Source organism: Schistocerca americana, chromosome 8, assembly GCF_021461395.2.
Source record: "Schistocerca americana isolate TAMUIC-IGC-003095 chromosome 8, iqSchAmer2.1, whole genome shotgun sequence".
Classification (NCBI taxonomy): Eukaryota; Metazoa; Arthropoda; class Insecta; order Orthoptera; family Acrididae; genus Schistocerca; species Schistocerca americana.
This window is the reverse complement of record NC_060126.1, coordinates 319002477-319023275: the sequence shown is the minus strand read 5'-3', so window position 1 is coordinate 319023275 and position 20799 is coordinate 319002477. Positions and strand designations below refer to the sequence as shown.

Genomic DNA, 20799 nt, shown 5'->3' with positions numbered 1-20799 from the left:
TTCAAAATGTGGTGCTACAGAAGAATGCTGGAGATTAGATGGGTAGATCACATAACTGATGAGGAGGTACTGAATAGAATTGGTGAGGAAAGAAATTTGTGGCACAGCTTGACTAGAAGAAGGGTTTGGTTTGTAGGACATGTTCTGAGGCATCAAGGGATCACCAGTTTAGTATTGGAGGGCAGTGTGGAGGCTAAAAATCATAGAGGGAGACCAAGAGATGAATACACTAAGCAGATTCAAAAGGTTGTAGGTTGCAGTAGGTACTGGGAGATGAAGCAGCTTGCACAGGATAGAGTAGCATGCAGAGCTGCATCAAACCAGTCTCTGGACTACAGACCACAATAAAAACATCATCATGTTCACACTTATGAATTGTCTCAAGAGTGAGGACGTGAACAAAATGGTATGACAGGAGGCTGAGCAGCTAGAGGTTTAGCACCAGAAATGTTGAGGAGGGTGTGCACTGGGGTTCCCAAAGATCTCCATGCACGGGTTAGATTAGCATTGGAGTATGAAGAAATCAGAAGGTCAACAGGGGTAAGGGATCCGACACAATTGGGGGATTATGCAGCATATGCAAAGACAATACTACCAGCCACAAAGGAGTGATGGGGATTGCATGGGTTACCAACAGTTCAATGAGTTAGGCTACCAACAATTCATTGAGTCAGAAGTAGGGGATAGCGGAGGTCACTGATAGGGATATAGCAGTAATGGAAAAGGTGGTTTGTACAGTAGGAAATGTACATTAAACTTAGAGCTGCCTACAGGAGTTCCCAGTGAAAATAATTTCAGTGAAAACAAATGGAGAAGCAGAATACGCCATAATTGGTACAATAAATGGTAGGGAGTATAAAGAGTTGTTGGACACAGGAGTGCATGTGTTACCAGTCTCAAGAGGGTTAGTAGGTAGGAGGCATTCGAACCCAACATGTTACAAGTTGTGTATGAGAACTGGGATCAGTAATAATGAATTTCTCATTTCAGATAATCTAATTTAGGCAATGTATGGAAGTGGTGCTTCATGTAAGCAAGGACTACAGCATGATCCTAGCATTAGGCTTTTTGCATCAACATCATGCCACAATCGACTTTTGATTATGTGTAGTGGAGTTTAGCGGGATAACATTCCAGCTAGGGGAAGCTGTTGTCAATGTTAATCTGTCATGAGGAGCATCTAATGCACAACACAATCCAGTTAAACTGTGAGCAATGACATTAAGGTTTAATTCACATGACTGTCTGTCAAGTAGCATGGAAAGTCACTATGGATGAATGTGGAGCCTGACATACCAGTTAATATATTATGAGTAGTGGAACTGCTGGGAGATGGTGAAGTGTTACATACTGTGTGTTGTTTGGTGAAACATAGTATTATATGCATAGAAGAGAGGATTGGAGGCAAGGCAGTACCTGTCAATGTAGACAATTTTTCATGCTTAAGAAGTTAAGTCACTGAAAGGAATATTGTTGGTCACAATAGAGACTCCAGACGTGAAAGATTACCAAAAAGGAGATCTAAGCTGTAGGAGGGCACAGGATGCTGCTAGCATTGCATTTCACGAAGTAGCTCATGGGTGGGGTGCGGGGTTGCAGGAATTGTAATCATGGTGAAGAAGACTATGGATGGCTTGAAAAAATATCATTTTTGTTACAATTACTATGATTTGAACAGTATGACTATGACATATGCCTACCCAATTGCAAATAGTGCAGAAACAGTAGATAATGTAGGGTAATGCCAGTACTTAACAATAAACAGGAAGTGTGGATACCATCACTTAGAAGTTGCTCCACAGGGTAGACTGAAAATGGGAGTTTCAACACTTTTGGGGCACTATCAATATAGAAGGATGTATTTTGGGTTAAAAAAACACACCAGCAACATTCCAAAGGTTACTGGATGAGGTGGTTAAAGTATTAAAGCCATGCCAGTGTCTGGTGTATCTCAGTGACATAATAGTCCTTACAAAGAAAATCCAGGAGCATAGGCAAAGACTGAAGGAAGTGTTCAAGAGGTTACAAGCAGCTTATTCAGTGCTCAAGTACTGTAAAATATCATTTTCAGCTGAAAGAAGTCCATTATTTAGGCCATATCATTAATAAGAATGGTGTGAGGGCTGAGCCTAGATTAATACAAACAGTGCAAGATTTTATGGTACCAGGAAGAACCAAGGAGTTGCAATCTTTTCTGGCTCTCACAAATCATTATAGAAAGATTGTGAAGGGATTTGCAGGTATAGCAAAACCACTTTTCAGTAATTGAAAAAGTATATTAAGTTTGTGTGGTTGAAGAAAATGCCAAGACGTGCTTGTCAAATTGAAAAAGAAGTTAATGTTCAGTCTGGTGTTAGTGTTTCTAGACTTTCAGAAGGAGTTCATATTATCACTTGATGTGTCAAACCATGATCTTAGGCATGTCTTAAGTCAGGACTGGGCAGAAAGGAGGCAGGAACAGTGAGTTCATGAGGGAAGCAAGGAGAAAGATACAGTGAGCGAATACAAAGTCACAGGAGAACAAGAAGATGAAGTGAAGCTGGTGAGAAAGTTACAACAGTACAAAGTAGGGTAATGGGTGGTGTTATTAAGTCCATATACTTTGAAGGGGAAAACAAAGAAGTCTGTAACACAGTACCAGGGCCCATACCATGTGATTGTGATCACTTCAACAGTAAATGTAAAGTTGCAGTTGTCAACAAGTATAACATTCATGCATGTTGGGCATATACAACTATTCAAGGTTGCACCAGAAGTGATTCCACAAGAGATGGGAATGAGAGTGAGGAAAGAGATAGAGAAGAAGAAATGAAGGAATAAACAACAGGAGGAGGAGGTCTAGATACCTTATGCTTGATATGTATTGAAGCCAAGGAATTAGTCAATATGTATTGTGCTTTTGTGTTTTTAGGTATTTTTTTCTCTCTCATGTATAGTATGGGTTGTTAATGTTATTTTAGTTAAGATTGTATGTTTTGTTAGGATAGGATTTATCTGTAGTGTACAGAGATGTGCTCTCAGAGATAGCAGCCTTCTGACGGAGGGTAGGTGACAATGGTCCCTGCCCTCATGTTTCCGTATGGAAAAGGGCCAGACGAGAAGAATGATAGTTTTGGCAGTACTATACCTCTTTGCTAGAGGCAGAGTGAGGGCACTGCAAGACCGTCACCTGGATGGTGGAGTTGTATTTTCCAGACAAAAAGGCAGTGTTATCCAGTCACAGATGGTCAAAGAGTTTAGTGTTTAATGTTTGGGAGTTATGGAATGAGGTAAGGAGACTTGAAAAGCTGTTTTCAGGGGTGCAACAATTAGTAAAAAGTAACAGGCTGCTTAGAGATTTTGCCAAGAAACAAAGGAAGATACTCACAGCACATGTGTGATTAAAAGAACAGATGCAATAGGTAATCAGAGTACTACCAGCAATCGGCACATCACATGAATGCAGTAGGGTAAAAGAGGGATGGACAGATGTGTGTGTGTGTGTGGGGGGGGGGGGGGGGGTAGAATTTTGAAGATCATATCTGGGACAGAAGACGCAAGTGATGGGAGCAAATTTAATGAAATTGCGGAAGCCATGAAGGGGTTAGCGGAGGCAAATAGACTAAAAATGTGGTGGCATTACATGCAGACCATGAGTCTGAAAGTGGTGTGTTGAACAACACATGCATATTTCGACAACTTACCAGGGAAGTTGTGGATTATGTCAGAACCTCACCTAGTGCTCTGAACTGAGATTTGGAAACTGTACAAGCACTAATCCAGCTACTGGTTGTGAGGATAATTCTGACAACATTATTGTAATCTCTATGTGTAGTATTTGGGATGCAACAGTAAAACTGACAAGCTTGCCAGAGGAAGGCCATCAGGCACTTCACTGATACTTGTGTCTGGTATTGCTGTTACCGGAGCAGTATTTGAGGGGGTTGAGGGTGGTACAAGGGGCATTATCATGAGAATTACAGATAGTAGCAAACTAGGTAGCCAGAAATTGTTATTCTACAACCGTAGTGCAACAGTGGAAGCGACAATGTATAATGCATGTTTATACATAAAAATGAGGATACCGGAAGTGAGCAGGCATGAAAACGTTACATGGTGCACACCCATCCAGTGAAAGTAGCAACTGTGGGAAAGTTTGTGCAAGTGAAAGAATAGGGGGTGTTGCTAGTGTCAGAAGGTGGGGATCAAAACGTGGTAATGCCCAAAGGTGAGCACCAGCAGTGCCAGAGCAGGATGGTCACCCATGCCCATTGTGTAAAGTTGCAATGGGTGGAAGTGCATGTATCATGCAGTTGTTCAGAGGTGGAGCTGAAGGACCTCCCTGTCAGAAAGAGGTGATAGAATCAAAGTCATATTTTCAGAAAACAGGATTCATTGGATATATTCAGTATACGACAACATAGTAGTGTTATTAATTGCTGTGAGCAGGGAAAACACATGAGAACATGACATTTAAAGTTAGAAGGTATTGTATTGTTGATTAGTGGGACTAAATGTGGTGTTAAAGGATATACGTTTCATTTACCAGCTCTTACAATTGCACTTACTCTCATGAATGTAACACAGCCACAGATGTACTAGCCAGACAAACCTCTGGAGTTGTCCAGACATAACCTTATCTTCCTTAACAATACTTTTAAAATCAGTGTGGACCATCACTGAGTCAGAGGATAGCTACAAAAGAGGGGCAAATCACAGAAGAAAAGTTGTTGCAGCATGTAAGGCAACATAGGTATGGTAGACGTCAAGTAACCATGATGTTGAGTATCCCAATTCTTAGTGACATAGTGATTTTGATTTTGGTTGGCTTAGCCTTTACATAGCTGAGACAATCAGTCTTTCAAAGACCTTATCCAATTCAAGTTCCTGTGCACCAAATTCCTCAAGCAAGGACTGGAGAATATATAGTAAGGTTCAGGATTAATATGGCAACTATGTTGTAAATAGGAATAACTGGTCTAATAATAATTGTATTTATCTATAGATTAAGGGGGAAGTAATTTTAGCAGGAAACATGAGTGAAATAAGATTGAATGGGCCAGGTCTTCTTTGTGGAGGAGATCAGTGTAATGCTGATACACAGCTTTTAGCTAAAATAATGAGAAGTATTGAGAAGGCCACTATGGAGCATTATATTAACAGCCACAGGCCTGTAACCACAAGTGTGATGATATGTGGGTCAGAATAACATACAAGTAAGGTGATTGTGAAATGAGGCTAGCTGCACTCATCAGAAAATTGCACCACACAGCTGTAATCACTGTAGCAGGTGGGTCAATGTCACTATACAAGTGCAAGTCCGTTGTTTCCCTTTTTATAGGCGAAGTGACAAGAGGCCAGGTTTTAGCGAAACAAATGCACCTTGGAGCAATATGAATACGTCTAGATTTTGAAGCAGAAGACATTGTCTCATCACTGGAGTCCAGCAGCACTAGCACTATTGCCAGGCTGTGAGACAACTGAGTATTCCTGGCAGCAGCCGTGGGTTTGAGACCAGGCTGTGCCTGCTGCCATTGGCACTAATGTTCCTCTTGGAACTTGGTACAATAGCCCTGCCAACCTGCCCTCTGTGCCCACTGCTGCCATCACTGAGCTCCTGTCCACTTCCTACCAGAGGGCAGTGTGTCAAAGCTCATGCATGTTGTCTCCCTGTGCCGCTGCGGTAAACCTGCATGCAGAGCTGAGGGGCCCCCAGGGCGCTGTGCTGTGGATGGAAGTGTGACATCATTTATGTCACAGCCTCTAGAAGCTGCCAGCTTGCCGTGGTCTTATGTCAGCATTTCAGGGTGCCTACACACCATTCAGAGCAAAATGAACCACTCATGTCAGCATCAGCCAGGGGCAACAGAGTGAGGCATATTTGCCTTACTGAGACTTGATATGCCATGTACTGGAATTAAATATATTCATTTTTTACTGTCAACAGTGTTTCCATTGGGCCTACTGGTCTATCACACCACTTACTCACCCCTGAGTGCAACAGCATTACTAAGAGGGATACCTAATGACTGGCTCCAATCATGTCTAGCAGGTAGCATATAAAGAGTAGAGGTAGCATATACTCCATGTAAGTTCAAAGTTTTAGTAAAAGAGCCAAAATGTTTTATTATAGTTGTACCTTGGGGTATCATTTTAACCCAGTACTGTCCTTGAAATACATCAATGACTTCACCTCTAGTGTTGGTCCTTCTCTTTGCTGATGACAGCAATATTATAGTCACTGAGAAAATTTGAACACACTTTTCAAACTATGGGAAAATACAATAAGAATAATAAGCAAGAATGGTAGATAACCTCATTGTAAAGATATGTTCAAAACACTGGGGATTTTTTAGTACACCATCTAAGTACATTTGCCCATCAGTTGTAAATGTAAAAAATAACATTGATAATTACTGCAGAAACAGCTCTGTTCATGGCTATGGAACAAAATCTAGACTGAATTTACATTAACCAAGAAAGAGTAAACATAAATCTCAAAGCAGCATTTCCTACCACAGAATAAAACTGTACAATAAATTACCAAAGGAGATTAAAGAAATTGCTAAAACAAACTTAATTAAGAAGTACATGTTACGGCAAACATTCTGAACACTACAGAATTACTTAGATAGCACAGAGTAGGCATTTAGCCAAAAAGTAACATAAATAATAATGATAATAAAGTATCGAACGATCCATGTTAACACCTTAACACTATATTTTCCCCTTCTTTGTTTCCTTTCACACCCAAAGCTAGGCAGTATATGATAATAATGCAGGGTTGCCACAGGTTCTGGAAATCACAGGGAAAGCAGGGAATATCAGGGAATTTAAGACACATTCCGCGCTGACCAGTTGCAGCTATAGCGACGCATCGAAAGCTAAGTACTAATTAATTGTTTGTGTATAGTAGTTTATTTAGGAACTTTAGTAGTCTTCAACCGGTGTTCTTGGTGTTTTCCGGTGAAATAACTTCAGAAGAAATTTTTGCGAACTGCTTTCAGTTTCGTTACTGTCATTAGACGTTTGATTTTCTTTCTGTGTTAGTATTTTGTTATATTCTCATTTGTTGTTGATTAATACTGTCAATAATAGTTGTTACTTCCCTTGTAGAGCAAGTTTGTGATAATTGTAGTCAGTTTTTAACATCTTCTTATTGTAGTAGCGGAACTTAGATAAAGTTGTTTTCTTGTTTCAATAATTGTAAAATTTTACCATGAGTGAGAAGTGTGGGCTTTGCCGTAGGTTCGTGAGTAGTGGATTGCGGTGTGAGACTTGTTCGAAGTATTTTCACTGGGGGGAATGCAGTGGGGAAGCCAGTGGGCATTCTGGTGAGATCCTCTCCTGGAACTGCAGGTTATGTAGCAAGAGTAAGTTGATAGAGGAGCAGGAGCGTAAGATCTGTGCCCTTCAGGTGCAGTTGAAAAACGCACAGGAGGAGCTATATAGGATGAGGAGGGAGAAGGGGGTTGGGGAATGGGAGCTGGCTGTTGGCAAGAGATCTGCTAGGAGAAGGAGATTTTCAGATAGTTTTACTATTGGTGTTTGTAATAGATATGACCAACTGTCAGAGTCTAGTGGAGAGGAATCTCTAGTAGCTGAAGATGTAGGAAGTATGCAGCAGACCTCAGCAGTTACGGTGGCTAGGACAGTTGCAAAGTCTAAGAGAAAGAAGAAGGTTCTGCTGTTAGGTAGTTCTCATGGTAGAGGTGTAGGCCAGCAGTTGCAGGAAGTTTTGGGGAGTGAGTACCAGGTCACCAGCATTGTGAAGCCTAATGCAGGATTGGCTCAGGTGACTTTTAACATAGGGGGGTTATGTAGGGATTTTACTAAAGAGGATCAGGTAGTGATTGTGGGTGGGGCTGGTAATAGTATTGATAGGGATGGGGAGTATGACATAGATGGTGACCTGGAAAAGATAGCCACTCAGACTGGCAACACGAATGTGCATGTCATGGAACTGTTTCAGCGTCACGATCGGCCTCATCTTAATACAGCCGTCTGGCGTAATAACATGAGACTTGGGGGTGCGCTGATGACAGAAGGCATGAGTCACATTTCAGTGGTGTTGGTGGAGTCTATCAGTAGGACGGGTTTCACTAGACATGGCCTGCACCTCAACAGGTGTGGGAAGGGGAGGTTGGCAAAACTTATAGGTGACAGCATAGGTGGGGGTGGTGGGATCACTCATGGGAAAATTCCGATAGTTGTGGGTGTTAGAGCTGTACCTTTTTTAGATTGAAGTCAGCTGATAGGTATTCCTGCTTAAGGGACGTCTCTCTAACAAAGAAACCACTTTCTACAAAGCTTGGGTATCCGATTAATGAGGGAATTAGTATATTTCATCAAAATATACAAGGTATTAGAGATAAAGTTAGTGAGCTGCTTATAGATGTTGACTCTGAAATTATTGGTATATCTGAACACTTCTTAAATAAGGAGATAATTCAGAGGCTTCCTTTACCAGGATACAGGTTGACTGGCAGCTTTTCTAGGAGCTCTTTGGGGTGTGGGGGAGTAGCCATGTATGTGAAAAACGGTATCCCATTTGAGTCAATTGATGTTTCATAGTACTGCACTGAAAAGGTGTTTGAATGTTGTGCAGGTGTGGTTAAATTTAGTGGAGCTAAACTTCTTACTGTTGTTATTTATAGATCCCCAGACTCCGATTTCACAACATTTTTGCTAAAGCTAGAGGAGGTTCTTGGTTCACTTTATAGGAAATACAAAAAGTTAGTTATATGTGGTGACTTCAATATTAATTGTATATGTGATTGTGCAAGGAAAAGGATGCTGGTAGACCTCCTTAATTCATATAATCTTATGCAAACCGTATTCTTTCCAACGAGAGTGCAAGGGAACAGTAGAACAACCATAGACAATATTTTTGTTCATTCGTCATTATTAGAAGGGCATTCTGTTAGCAAAAAGGTGAATGGCCTTTCAGATCATGATGCACAAATTTTAAGTCTAAAAGATTTTTGTGCTGCAACACATGTTAAAAATAGTTACCAGCTTTTTAGGAAAGCTGATCCAGTTGCTATACAGACTTTTGTAAACCTTATCAAGGAACAAGAGTGGCAAGATGTTTATAGCGCTGATACAGTAGACAATAAATATAATGCTTTCCTCAAGACTTTTCTCGTGCTCTTTGAAAGTTGCTTTCCATTAGAACGTTCAAAACAGGGTACTAGCACAAACAGGCAGCCTGGGTGGCTGACTAAAGGGATAAGAATATCTTGTAGAACAAAGTGGCAGTTATATCAAAACGTTAGAAACAGTCAAAATCTAAATGCAGCAGCCCATTACAAACAGTATTGTCAGGTGCTTAAAAAAGTTATTAGGAAGGCAAAAAGTATGTGGTATGCAGATAGAATAGCTAAGTCTCAGGATAAAATTAAAACCATATGGTCAGTCATAAAGGAAGTGGCTGGTCTGCAGAGACAGGTCGAGAATATAGAATCAGTGCGTAGTGGGGATGTCCGTGTTACTGATAAGTCGCATATATGTACAGTACTTAATAATCACTTTCTGAATATAGCAGGTGAACTAAATAGAAACCTAGTCCCAACAGGGAATCATATAGCGCTCTTAGAAAAAAGTGTTCCGAGACTGTTACCTGAAATGCTCCTCCATGATACTGACAAGAGGGAGATTGAGTTAATAATTAAATCACTAAAGACCAAGAACTCTCATGGATATGACGGGGTATCTAGCAGAATACTGAAGTATTGTTCCACGTATGTTAGCTCAGTACTTAGCCATATCTGTAACTTTTCCTTTAGGAGTGGTCGGTTTCCTGACCGATTAAAGTACTCGGTAGTGAAGCCACTTTATAAAAAGGGAGACAGGTATAATGTTGACAATTATAGACCTATTTCTATGCCATTGGTGTTTGCTAAAGTTATCGAGAGGGTTGTATATACAAGGTTACTGCAGCATTTAAATTCACATAATTTGCTGTCAAATGTACAGTTTGGTTTTAGAAATGGCTTAACAATAGTCTCTTTTCTCTGTGAGGTTTTGGACGGATTAAATAAAAGGTTGCGAACATTAGGTGTTGTCTTTGATTTAACAAAGGCTTTTGACTGTGTTGACCACAAAATATTACTGCAGAAGTTGGAACATTATGGAGTAAGGGGAGTAGCTTACAATTGGTTCGCCTCCTACTTTAAGAACAGAAAGCAGAAGGTAATCCTCCGCAATATTGAGAGTGGTAATGATGTTCAGTCCCAATGGGGCACTGTTAAATGGGGCGTTCCCCAAGGGTCGGTGCTGGGGCCACTGCTGTTTCTTATTTATGTAAATGATATGCCTTCTAGTATTACAGGTGACTCAAAATATTTCTGTTTGCTGATGACACCACCTTGGTAGTGAAGGATCTTGTGTGTAATATTGAAACATTATCAAATAATGTAGTTCATGATATAAGTTCGTGGCTTGTGGAAAATAATTTGATGCTAAATCACAGTAAGACTCAGTTTTTACAGTTTCTAACCCACAATTCAACAAGAACTGACATTTTAATCAGACAGAATGAGCATGTTATAAGCGAGACGGAACAGTTCAAGTTCCTAGGTGTTCAGATAGATAGTAAGCTGTTGTGGAAAGCCCAAGTCCAGGATCTTGTTCAGAAGCTAAATGCTGCTTTATTTACCATTAGAACAGTATCTGAAATAAGTGACATTTCAACACGAAAAGTAGTATACTTCACATATTTTCATATGCTTATGTCATATGGTATTATTTTTTGGGATAATTCTTCTGATTCAAAAAGGGTATTTTTGGCTCAAAAACGGGCTGTTTGAGCTATGTATGGTGTAAGTTCGAAAACCTCTTGTCGACCCCTATTCAATAGTCTGGGAATTTTGACATTGCCCTCACAGTATGTATTTTCTTTAATGTCGTTTGTTGTTAGCAATATTAGCTTATTCCCAAGAGTTAGCAGCTTTCACTCAGTTAATACTAGGCAGAAATCAAATCTGCATGTGGAATGCACTTCCTTGACTCTTGTGCAGAAAGGAGTGCAGTATTCTGCTGCATCCATTTTCAATAAGCTACCACAAGAACTCAAAAATCTTAGCAGTAGCCCAAACACTTTTAAGTCTAAACTGAAGAGTTTCCTCATGGCTCACTCCTTCTATTCTGTCGAGGAGCTCCTGGAAGAGCTAAAAAATTAAGCAAATTCCAGTGTTACATTCTTGATTTTCTTTATTTAAACTAACGACTTGTCGCCTGAATATGTTTCTTATATTTCATTTTATCTGTTTCTACGATCGTGTTATAAATTCATGCATTGACTCGTTCCATGACCATGGAGACTTCTCCTAAATGTGGTCCCACGGAACAATAAATAAATAAATAAATAAATAAAAAATAAAAATCAGGGAAATATCAAGGAAATTTGAAAAACACTGGAAAAATCTAAATTTTTCCTCAGTAGATAAAATTGTTTGTTTACTGAGATGTCAAACATTGTTGCTGGTTGGGTGCAGCTGAGTACGTGCATTGATTCCCTAATCCCTCATTCCTACTGCTTCTCCCATTGGTACCACTCCCCTCAGCCTGCAGTCAGTGCTGCCACCACTTTTTGCCACTGGCATAGCAGCTCCTGACAAGAAGCTGGGAGGCATGAGGAGTGGTTTGTTTCGATCTAATTCTCAGAGACTGTAGACACAGTGGTCAGAGGCAGTGGTCATTTGTGCAAGAGTAGTATCTGAGTGATAGTCTGAATGTATGTGTACTCTCATTTTATGACAAAAGCTATGGCTGATAATTTAGTTGTGAGTGTGACTGTCTTTTCTACATGCCTTTCTGTGGCTCAACAACCATCTTTACGGTGAGTTGCTACCTATCCTCATAATTTTTGATTCTCAGAGTGTTTGAATGAGTTTATCAGTTGCATGAATTGATAACCATGGTCTCATTTTATCAACATTATGTCTGTGGCTCATGAATAGCTGGCCATATGAGTGGATTTCCTCAATGGGCAAAAGCTGAAGGCCGTTTCTGTGGGTATCTGTAATGGGTTGGGCCTGCTGATATGAACCCATTCGGTTCCCACTAACGTGCAGGCCCTGCCCATTGGATATAGTCTCACCAATCTATCCCAGGCTGGGTCTGTTTGTGTATGGCATAATGCAGTGGATTTTCGTGGTTTATCCATGGGCCCACTACTGCGGTGCTCCTCAGCAATCCAGAGACCATGAGCTATGGGTTTCAGGAATTGTGACTGTCTCACAACAAGCATGTTGCACAGTATGGTGCATTTATATACATTTAATTTGTTTTAGTACATTTTGGCACTTCAAAAGCAGTTTATGTCTTTGAAAGTATGGACAATAAGAAGAAGAAAATTGTGTCAGTCACTGATGGTTTGTATGCTCTGTACTCAGAGATTTCTCAAAAGGAAAATCACACAATATGTGTAAAATAATAACCGACCATAATGAACATAGCAGAATCAACAATTTATTGGTGGCCACCTACAGACAGCGTTGGCTTACACAATTCTTCCTGACTTATACATTTCTTTCAAGAGGTCTACTTTTTCTGAGGTTATTTCTCTAATCAGTGAAGGTATTTTAAATCCATCTTGTGACTCCAAGGAAATGCATATTTTTGTCACCAAATATATTACGTTTTATTGAAATATAATAACATCAGTGGTCTTAATGAAACACATATACCATTCAGCTTGCATTGTCCATTTAAAAACAGCTCATTACAAAAGATGGTGATATTAGCACTTAAGATTTTTGATTTTTGCTCACATAAGGAAATGTCATCTGCTTTTTTTTTCTATCATCTTTCACAAGGGAACCTCCTCATCACACCCCCCTCAGATTTAGTTATAAGTTGGCACAGTGATTAGGCCTTGAAAAACTGAATACAGATCAATCAAGGAAACAGGAAGAAGTTGTGTGGAACTATGAAAAAAATAAGCAAAATATACAAACTGAGTAGTCCCTGCGCACGATAGGCAACATCAAGGATAGTGTGAGCTCAGGAGCTCCATGGTCCTGTGGTTAGCGCGAGCAGCTGCGAAACGAGAGGTCCTTGGTTCAAGTCTTCTCTCGAGTGAAAAGTTTAATTTTTTATTTTCAGACAATTATTATATGCCCGTCTGTCCACTATATTTGCTGGATTCATATTGCCCATGGAATTCATCTCACATATTTAATGCAGTCTCGTCCAAAGTAGCAAACAGTCAACTGCAAGCCAGGGAGCCTCGTTAGCAGGAATACTCTTTCTTCCGTGCGCTGTAGTCGACTGACGTCATGCGTTTCGATGTTTGTTTAGGTGTAGTGTCCCCATACTATGGCACAGTTACCTCACATTGGACTGATGGACAGACAGATAACAATTGTCTGAAAATAAAAAAATTAAACTTTTCACTCAAGAGAAGACTTGAACCAAGGACCTCTCATTCCACAGCGGCTCATGCTAACCACAGGACCACAGCACTCCTGAGCTCAGACTCTCCTTGATGTTGCCTATCTTGCGCATGGGCTACTCAGTTTGTATATTTTGCTTATTTTTTTCATAGTTCCACACAACTTCTTCCTGTTTTCTCGATTGATCTGTGTTCAGTTTTTCAAGGCCTATCCACTGTGCCAACTTATAACTAAATCTGAGGGGGGTGCAATGGGGAGGTTCCCTTGTTAGTAACTGACTTCTGACTTTCAGCTCACAATCTTCTTTAGCAAAAATTGAGGAATCATTTGTTCCACTATAGTTTTTGGCAAATAACTTGTTGTGATTCCATATTAGCTTCACTTCCCCAGTCAAATTCAAAACATAATTTTATTTTTACATCATAGCAGGATTCAAAACTTGTGATTTGGTTTCTTGAATGTTTCTTATATTCTGTAATTTATTGTAAGCCTCCTCTGCAATTGCAATAAATATTTTTAACAGCCATGAGCAGAGTGACTACTTTCACTGTATCATACAACTTGCAAACCTGGTGGAATAATTTTGTCGTGGCTGGCTTTCCCAATGATCTCACTAATTCTCTGGGGAATGTCATCTACTCCAGTGGTCTTTCAGTGCTCTGACATATTCTTCATGCAGTATCAAATACCCCACTCAACTTCACCCACTTCCTCAACTCTTTCCGTAATACTGTCCTCAAGTTTGGTTCCCTTTCATACATGCTTTATATATTCCTTCTACCTTTCAGCTATCCCTTCTTTACCTAGTACTGGCTTTCCATGCTTTCCAACTGAGCTCCTGATATTCATACAGCTGTTTCTCTTTTCTCTGAAGGTCTGTTTAATTTTCCCATGTGTGTCATCTATGTTTCCCCTAAATATGCATGCTTCTACAACCTTGCATTTGTCCTCTAGCGATTCCTGCTTACCCATTTTGCACTTTCTGTCAATCTCATTTTTTAGACACCTATACAAGTATTCTTCTTCATCTATTTCATTTGTTGCATTTTTATATTTTTCCTTTTGCCAATTAAATTCAATACCTCCTATTTTAACTAGATATTTCTGTTAAGTATGTCTTTTAGCCTATGTGATCCTGTGTTGCCTGTTCCATTTCATCTCTCATTTGTCTTCTATTTTATTCCTTTCACCCATTTCAGTCAAATGTTGCCTAATGCTCCCTCTGGAACTCAATACCCTATGGTTCCTTCAATTTATTAAGGTCTCATCTCCTTTATTTCCCATCTTCCTCCAATTTTGCAGCTTTATTGTTGTCAGAGCCAACATATGCACCTGGAAATGTTTTATACTTTAAAATCTGGTTTTGAAATCACTGTATTGCCATTAGGTAAGCAATTTGAAATCTTCCAGTGTCACTGTATCTCTTCCACATATACGGCCTTCTTTTATGATGCTTAAATCAAGTGTTAGTGATGATTAAATTATGCTATATACAAAATTATACCAGTTGACTTCTTCTTTCATTCCTTTACCCAGTCCATGTTCTACCACTAGTTTTCCTTCTCTCCTTTTTCTTGCTACTGAATTCCAGTCACCTACCACAATTAAATTTTCATCTTCCTTAACTATCTGAATAATTTCCTTTATTTTATCATATAGTCTTTCACTCTCTTAGTTATTTGTGGACCTAGTTTGCAATAAATTGTACTAATGTGGTGGCTGTTGGCTTCATGTCCATCTTGGATATTATGATGCATTCACTAGTTTGTAGTAGCTTGTATGGATTCCTGTTTTCTTATTCATTATTAGACCTACTCCCATATTACCTTTGTTTGATTTTGCATTGATAAATGTATAAAGACCAGACCACAAGTCCTATTTTTCTTGCCACTGAACTTCACTAATTCCCATTATATCTAACCTCAATGTATCCATTTCCTTTACTAAATTATCTAATCTGCCTACCTAGTTAAGGTATCTAACATTCCACACTCCAACCCATGGAATGCCATGTTTTCCTGATGCTTGACAATGCCATCCATAATTAATCTATATTTCAGAGGCAGCTATATCTCTAATAATTCCTACCATCTGTTAGGCATTGGTTTAAAGATTATGCAAAGGCAAATCTTTTTGCAAATAACATTTAAGTATATATTTTACTGTATACTGAAATTCTTACATTACACTGAAATAAAAAATCATATCATCTTCATTATCAACAACTACAGTTATGAAACTTACTGGCAGATTAAAACTGTGTACCAGACTGAGACTCGAACTCAGGACCTTTGTCTTTCACGGGCAAGTGCTCTACCATCTGAGCTACCCAGGCACAATTCACGCCCCATCCTCACAGCCATACTTTTGCCAGTACCTCGTCTCCTACCTTTCAAACTTTACAGAAGCTCTCCTGTGAAACATCCCCCAGGCTGTGGTTAATCCAAGTCTCCACAATATCCTTTCTTTCAAGAGTGCTAGTTCTGCAAGGTTTGCAGAACAGCTTCTGTAAGGTTTGAAGGGGGGAGGTGAGGTACTGGCAGAAGTAGGGCTGTGAGGATGGGGTGTGAGTCGTGCTTGGGTAGCTTAGATGGTAGAGCACTTGTTCGCGAAAGGCAAAGATTCTGAGTTTGAGTCTCGGTCCGGCACACAGTTTTAATCTGCCAGGAAGTTTTATATCAGCACATATTCCACTGCAGAGAGAAAATCTCATTCTGCTAACTACAGTTATACTTAGGTACTTGCTCCATTGATCAAATTCATGATAACTATTATGATATGGAATGTGTCAATAGAACAAACATAGAACATTTATATAAAATCAAATAAAAAGTTTAAAAAAGTTATATGGCTGCATGCTAGTCATTTACAAGTATTTTTAAAAACTGATTATTGCTGCTCAAGACTTCCTCAATGGTATAGAAGGAGTTGCTGAGGAGAAACCTCTGTAATCTGTATGGGGCAGTCAAATGAAAATGAGACAGGTATAAAAAAGTAAGTAAACTGTTTATTATTTCAAAAGTAATCACCATATCTCTTAGTACATTTGTATGACTGTGAGACAAGCTAGTCATTGCCTTCATGGAAAAACATTTGCGGTTGCCTATGGAACTTCTTCATCCAAAGCAAACTGACAGTCTTGAATGTCTTTCTTCAGGGCTCCAAAAATATGGAAATTGCATGGGGAGTGATTGGGAATGTATGGAGGATGTATTAGGATTTCCCAGCAAAACTTCTGCTATGTTCTTGAAACAACCTTGGCAACATGATGTCCCACCCACTTTTACTGTTGATACTAAATTTTTTAAGTGAATAAATGTTCTGTGAAGCAGTGGTTAATATTCACAACTGCTTAAAGAGATACCTGCAAGACATGTGTTAAGTACACACAGAATTGTAACTATTTTCTTTTGTACAGTGAATAGTTTTTGCCTAAGCACCAGTATGAGACTTTGCATCTATCTGAATGGGTCCTCTCAGCTCCATGCTTTATCACTTTGCAACAGACTTAATTCAGGGCTGGTCTTGGTGGCACAGAACCTCTAGAAAAACCAAATCCATGCATTCAGTAGCTGCTCTTATTTTATCCAGGTCACCATTAACACTGTATTTATCCATTTTTAGTCATGTTGTTTCCATCTCTCATGTCAGTACCTGATCATCCTTGTTGAAATCCATACACATTTATCATAAGTTTTCTGTTATCTGGCTAACACTAATGCTTGGATTCATGAAACTTGTGGCTTGGTCCTCTGCACCTAATTTTTCCTGTACATGCTGGCCTATACTCCTCCCATGACTGCTACCTAGTAGCAGTTCCAGTGTCCTTGTAATCCTAAGCCATTTGATGGATTCTGTCATCCATAAATTTTTGGCAGTGGCTGATCGCCCACACAACAGCGATCATACCCATATCTGGAGTGTTATATAAATTCAGAGGCAGGATGATGTATGACAAGTATGGAGCCTATATGTCTTGATAGGTTGAATGGCCATGTGACCCACCTGGATGATGATGATGATGAGAGCCATGTATATCATGAAGGAAGCACAACATGAATCTTAAAGAAACTTATTTTGTATTCACTATACCTAACACACACACGCATTACAAAAATGTATCTATATGTGTTCCACATCTCCTCCTAAACTACTGGACCAATTTCAACCAAGCTTGATACAAATATCACTTACTGTTTGGAAAGAATTGCTGAAGAAGTGTAGCCCATGATGGGCAAATACCCACACTTTATTCATCCAGTATTTGAGAATAAGAGCACTTAGTGACTTGCAAGAAACTTTACACAAAATTTTAAACCTTTAGAAAACTTTTTCTTGCAGATAACCCCCGCAAAATGATGAAAGGAAAAAAGTTTATCACTTACTAATGTTGCAGCAGGCATAACATTTTAATTCACTAATTTATTACTTCTTTACTACTAACTGTATTTGTGACACATTTCACAGACAGAATCCACATAAGCTGCTGAATGGACTTACAAAATTGTATCATTGTACAGAAAATAGTTCAGGAGAGATGACATCATAAACATGGAGATGCGTAAAACACTGTCACATCTTCCAAACTATTTTAATTTATTACTTCTTAACTACGAATTCTATGTGCAACAAATTTTGCAGATGCTATCCACATATACCACTAGGTGTGACATGGGCAAAAAACTCCTTCTAAACCCCTGGATTGATTTCTGCCAAACTTGGTACAATGTTTCTTACTATCTGCAAAGAAATACTGTGGTGTAAGAACCAGCAACCTCCTATTAGGGTAGGGGTGATAATGTGGAGAGAGAAGGGGGGAGAGGATATCGATGAACAGAGAGGGGGAAGGAGTAGATAGACACATATAGGGAGGGGAGAAGGAAGTGGACAGAGAAAGGGAGAGGGAGAAATGGACAGAGAAAGGAAAGAGGAGGAGATGGACAGAGAGGGGGAGGAGAAGATGGGCATATGGAGAGTTTGAAGGAGATGGACAGGGAGAGGTGGAAGTGGAGAGGGACAGAGAGGAGGATCAGTAAATGAACAGAGGAAGGGAAGAGGAGGAGATGAACAGAGAGAAGAGGTGAGAGGAGCAGAAGAGCATATGGGCAGAGAGAAGGGGCAAGGAGCAAATGGACAGAAAGAGTGGAGAGGTGTAGATGGACAGAGAGAGGAGGGAGGAGAAGCTAAACATACAGAGGGGGAAGGAATAGATCTACTAATAGAAGATTGGAATAAATACATACCTCGGCAGTGTCAAATACTAAGCTAGTTATGCACATAAATACAAAGAAGCAGTTGTGAGTAATTGTATTAACTGTACAACCAAAGGATGATAAAATAGAAAAGGGACATGCTGTTGCAGAAATAAATTCACTTGAATGGAAATATACTGTATTGCATGAATGCAAATGAGATGCAGTTGTCATATATGTGCTTACAATTATATGTTTGTCGGGACCACAAGTATTTTATCAACTTACTGACTTTTTTGGCCACTGGCCATCTTCAAATGACATTAAATATATTGATGCAAAGTAACTTGTCAGTGTTGCCAGTAGAAATCGTAAGTGAAAACTGTTGGTGGTACAAATCATAAGTGTAAACTATTTGCACTTGCAAGTTGTACAAATCTGAAACTTTTAAGAGTGAAGATCACCAGAGATGTGCACTGTCTACATTGGAACACTGTAATGCAGCTTAAAGCAGCTGTTGGTTTGTAAATTATAATTTCTCGCTATAATTGAAAAATTATTGGCCCATCATCAGCATCATGCTTTTTGCAATTCTAATTAAAATTTAAAAACTGAATTTTCTCTGATTATGGTATTGCTTGATGGCGAATTTGGTTATATTGTGCTGATTAGACACTATGAAACAAATTTATATGAGGAGCAAATGGACAGAAAAAAATTTATTATGATAAAAAGTTTATTTCAAGTCATAAGCATAATAATGTGAATGAAAATTATTTTATGTTCAAACAGACTTCTGAAGATAGCTCGACGCATATACCTTGCCAATACAGCACTCAGCCATTTTATACTTAATGAATGGAAATTCTCGAATGAAAAAGCATTGGAGCTGGAAAAATATCTGTGTGGTTCAGATATTCAGACATTCTCTTATCACAAGGATGAAATAGATCACATGAAATTTTTTCGTAATGGCTTGGTCGGGGCCCGGAAGTATTTGTTGAAAAGAAGTGAGGATTCTCTTGAAAGTGAAAGAAGACACCTGAAAAGGTAAGTGGGACTTCATATTTAAAACTTAGACCTCTTCTACACACATCAAAAGAGAAACAAAAGTAAGAATGAAAATGTGGTTAAAAATAATGCTATGTACACTACTGACCATTAAAATTGCTACACGATGAAGATGACGTGCTACAGATGTGAAACTTAACCGACAGGAAGAAGATGCTGTGGTTTGCAAACGATTAGCTTTTCAGAGCATTCACACAAGGTTGGCGCTGGTGGCGAAACCTACAATGTGCTCACATTAGGAAAGTTTCCAACTGATTTCTCATACACAAACAGCAGTTGACCAGCGTTGCCTAGTGAAACATTGCTGTGATGCCTCGTGTAAGGAGCAGGAATGCGTACCATCACATTCCCGGCTCGGATAAAGGTCAGGTTGTAGCCTATCGTGATTGTGATTTATTGTATCATGTCATTGCTGCTCGCGTTGATTGAGATCCAATGACTGTTAGCAGAATATGGAATCGGTGGTTCAGGAGGGTAATACGGAATGCCGTGCTGGATCCCAACGGCCTCATATCACTAGCAGTCAAGATGACAGGCATCTTATCCACATGGCTGTTAAAGATCGTGCAGCCACATCTCGATCCCTGAGTCAACAGATGGGGACGTTTGCAAGACAACATCCATCTGCACGAACAGTTTGACGACGTTTGCAGCAGCATGGGCTATCAGCTCGGAGAACATGGCTGCGGTTACCCTTGATGCTGCATCACAGACAGGAGCACCTGTGATGGTGAACTCAATGACAAACCTGGGTGCATGAATGGCAAAACGTCATTTTTTCGGATGAATCCAGGTTCTGTTTACAGCATCATGGTGGTCGCATCCGTGTTTGGTGACATCGCTGTGAATGCACATTGGAAGCGTGTATTCATCATCTCTATACTGGCGTATCACCCAGCGTGATGGTGTGGGGTGCCATTGGTTACATGTCTCTGTCAACTCTTGTTCGCATTGACATGGACGTTACATTTCAGATATATTACGAACCGTGGCTCTACCCTTCATTCGATCCCTACGAAACCCTACATTTCAGCAGGATAATGCACAACCACAATTTGCAGGTCCTGTACGAGCCTTTCTGGATACAGAAAATGTTCAACTGCTGCCCTGGCCAGCACATTGTCCAAATCTCTCACCAATTGAAAACGTCTGGTCAA

At 39.6% G+C, this 20799-nt stretch overlaps 1 protein-coding gene across 2 annotated transcripts in view; it reads left to right on the top strand.

Moving 5' to 3' along the window:
* LOC124545004 (fatty acyl-CoA reductase 1-like) overlaps positions 1-20799 on the top strand; it is a 178298-nt gene that overhangs the window by 140086 nt on the left and 17413 nt on the right. For both annotated transcript variants that reach the window (XM_047123764.1, XM_047123763.1), the window contains one exon: positions 19364-19621. In XM_047123764.1, the coding sequence (XP_046979720.1) occupies positions 19364-19621 (258 nt within the window). The remainder of the gene's footprint in view (positions 1-19363; positions 19622-20799) is intronic.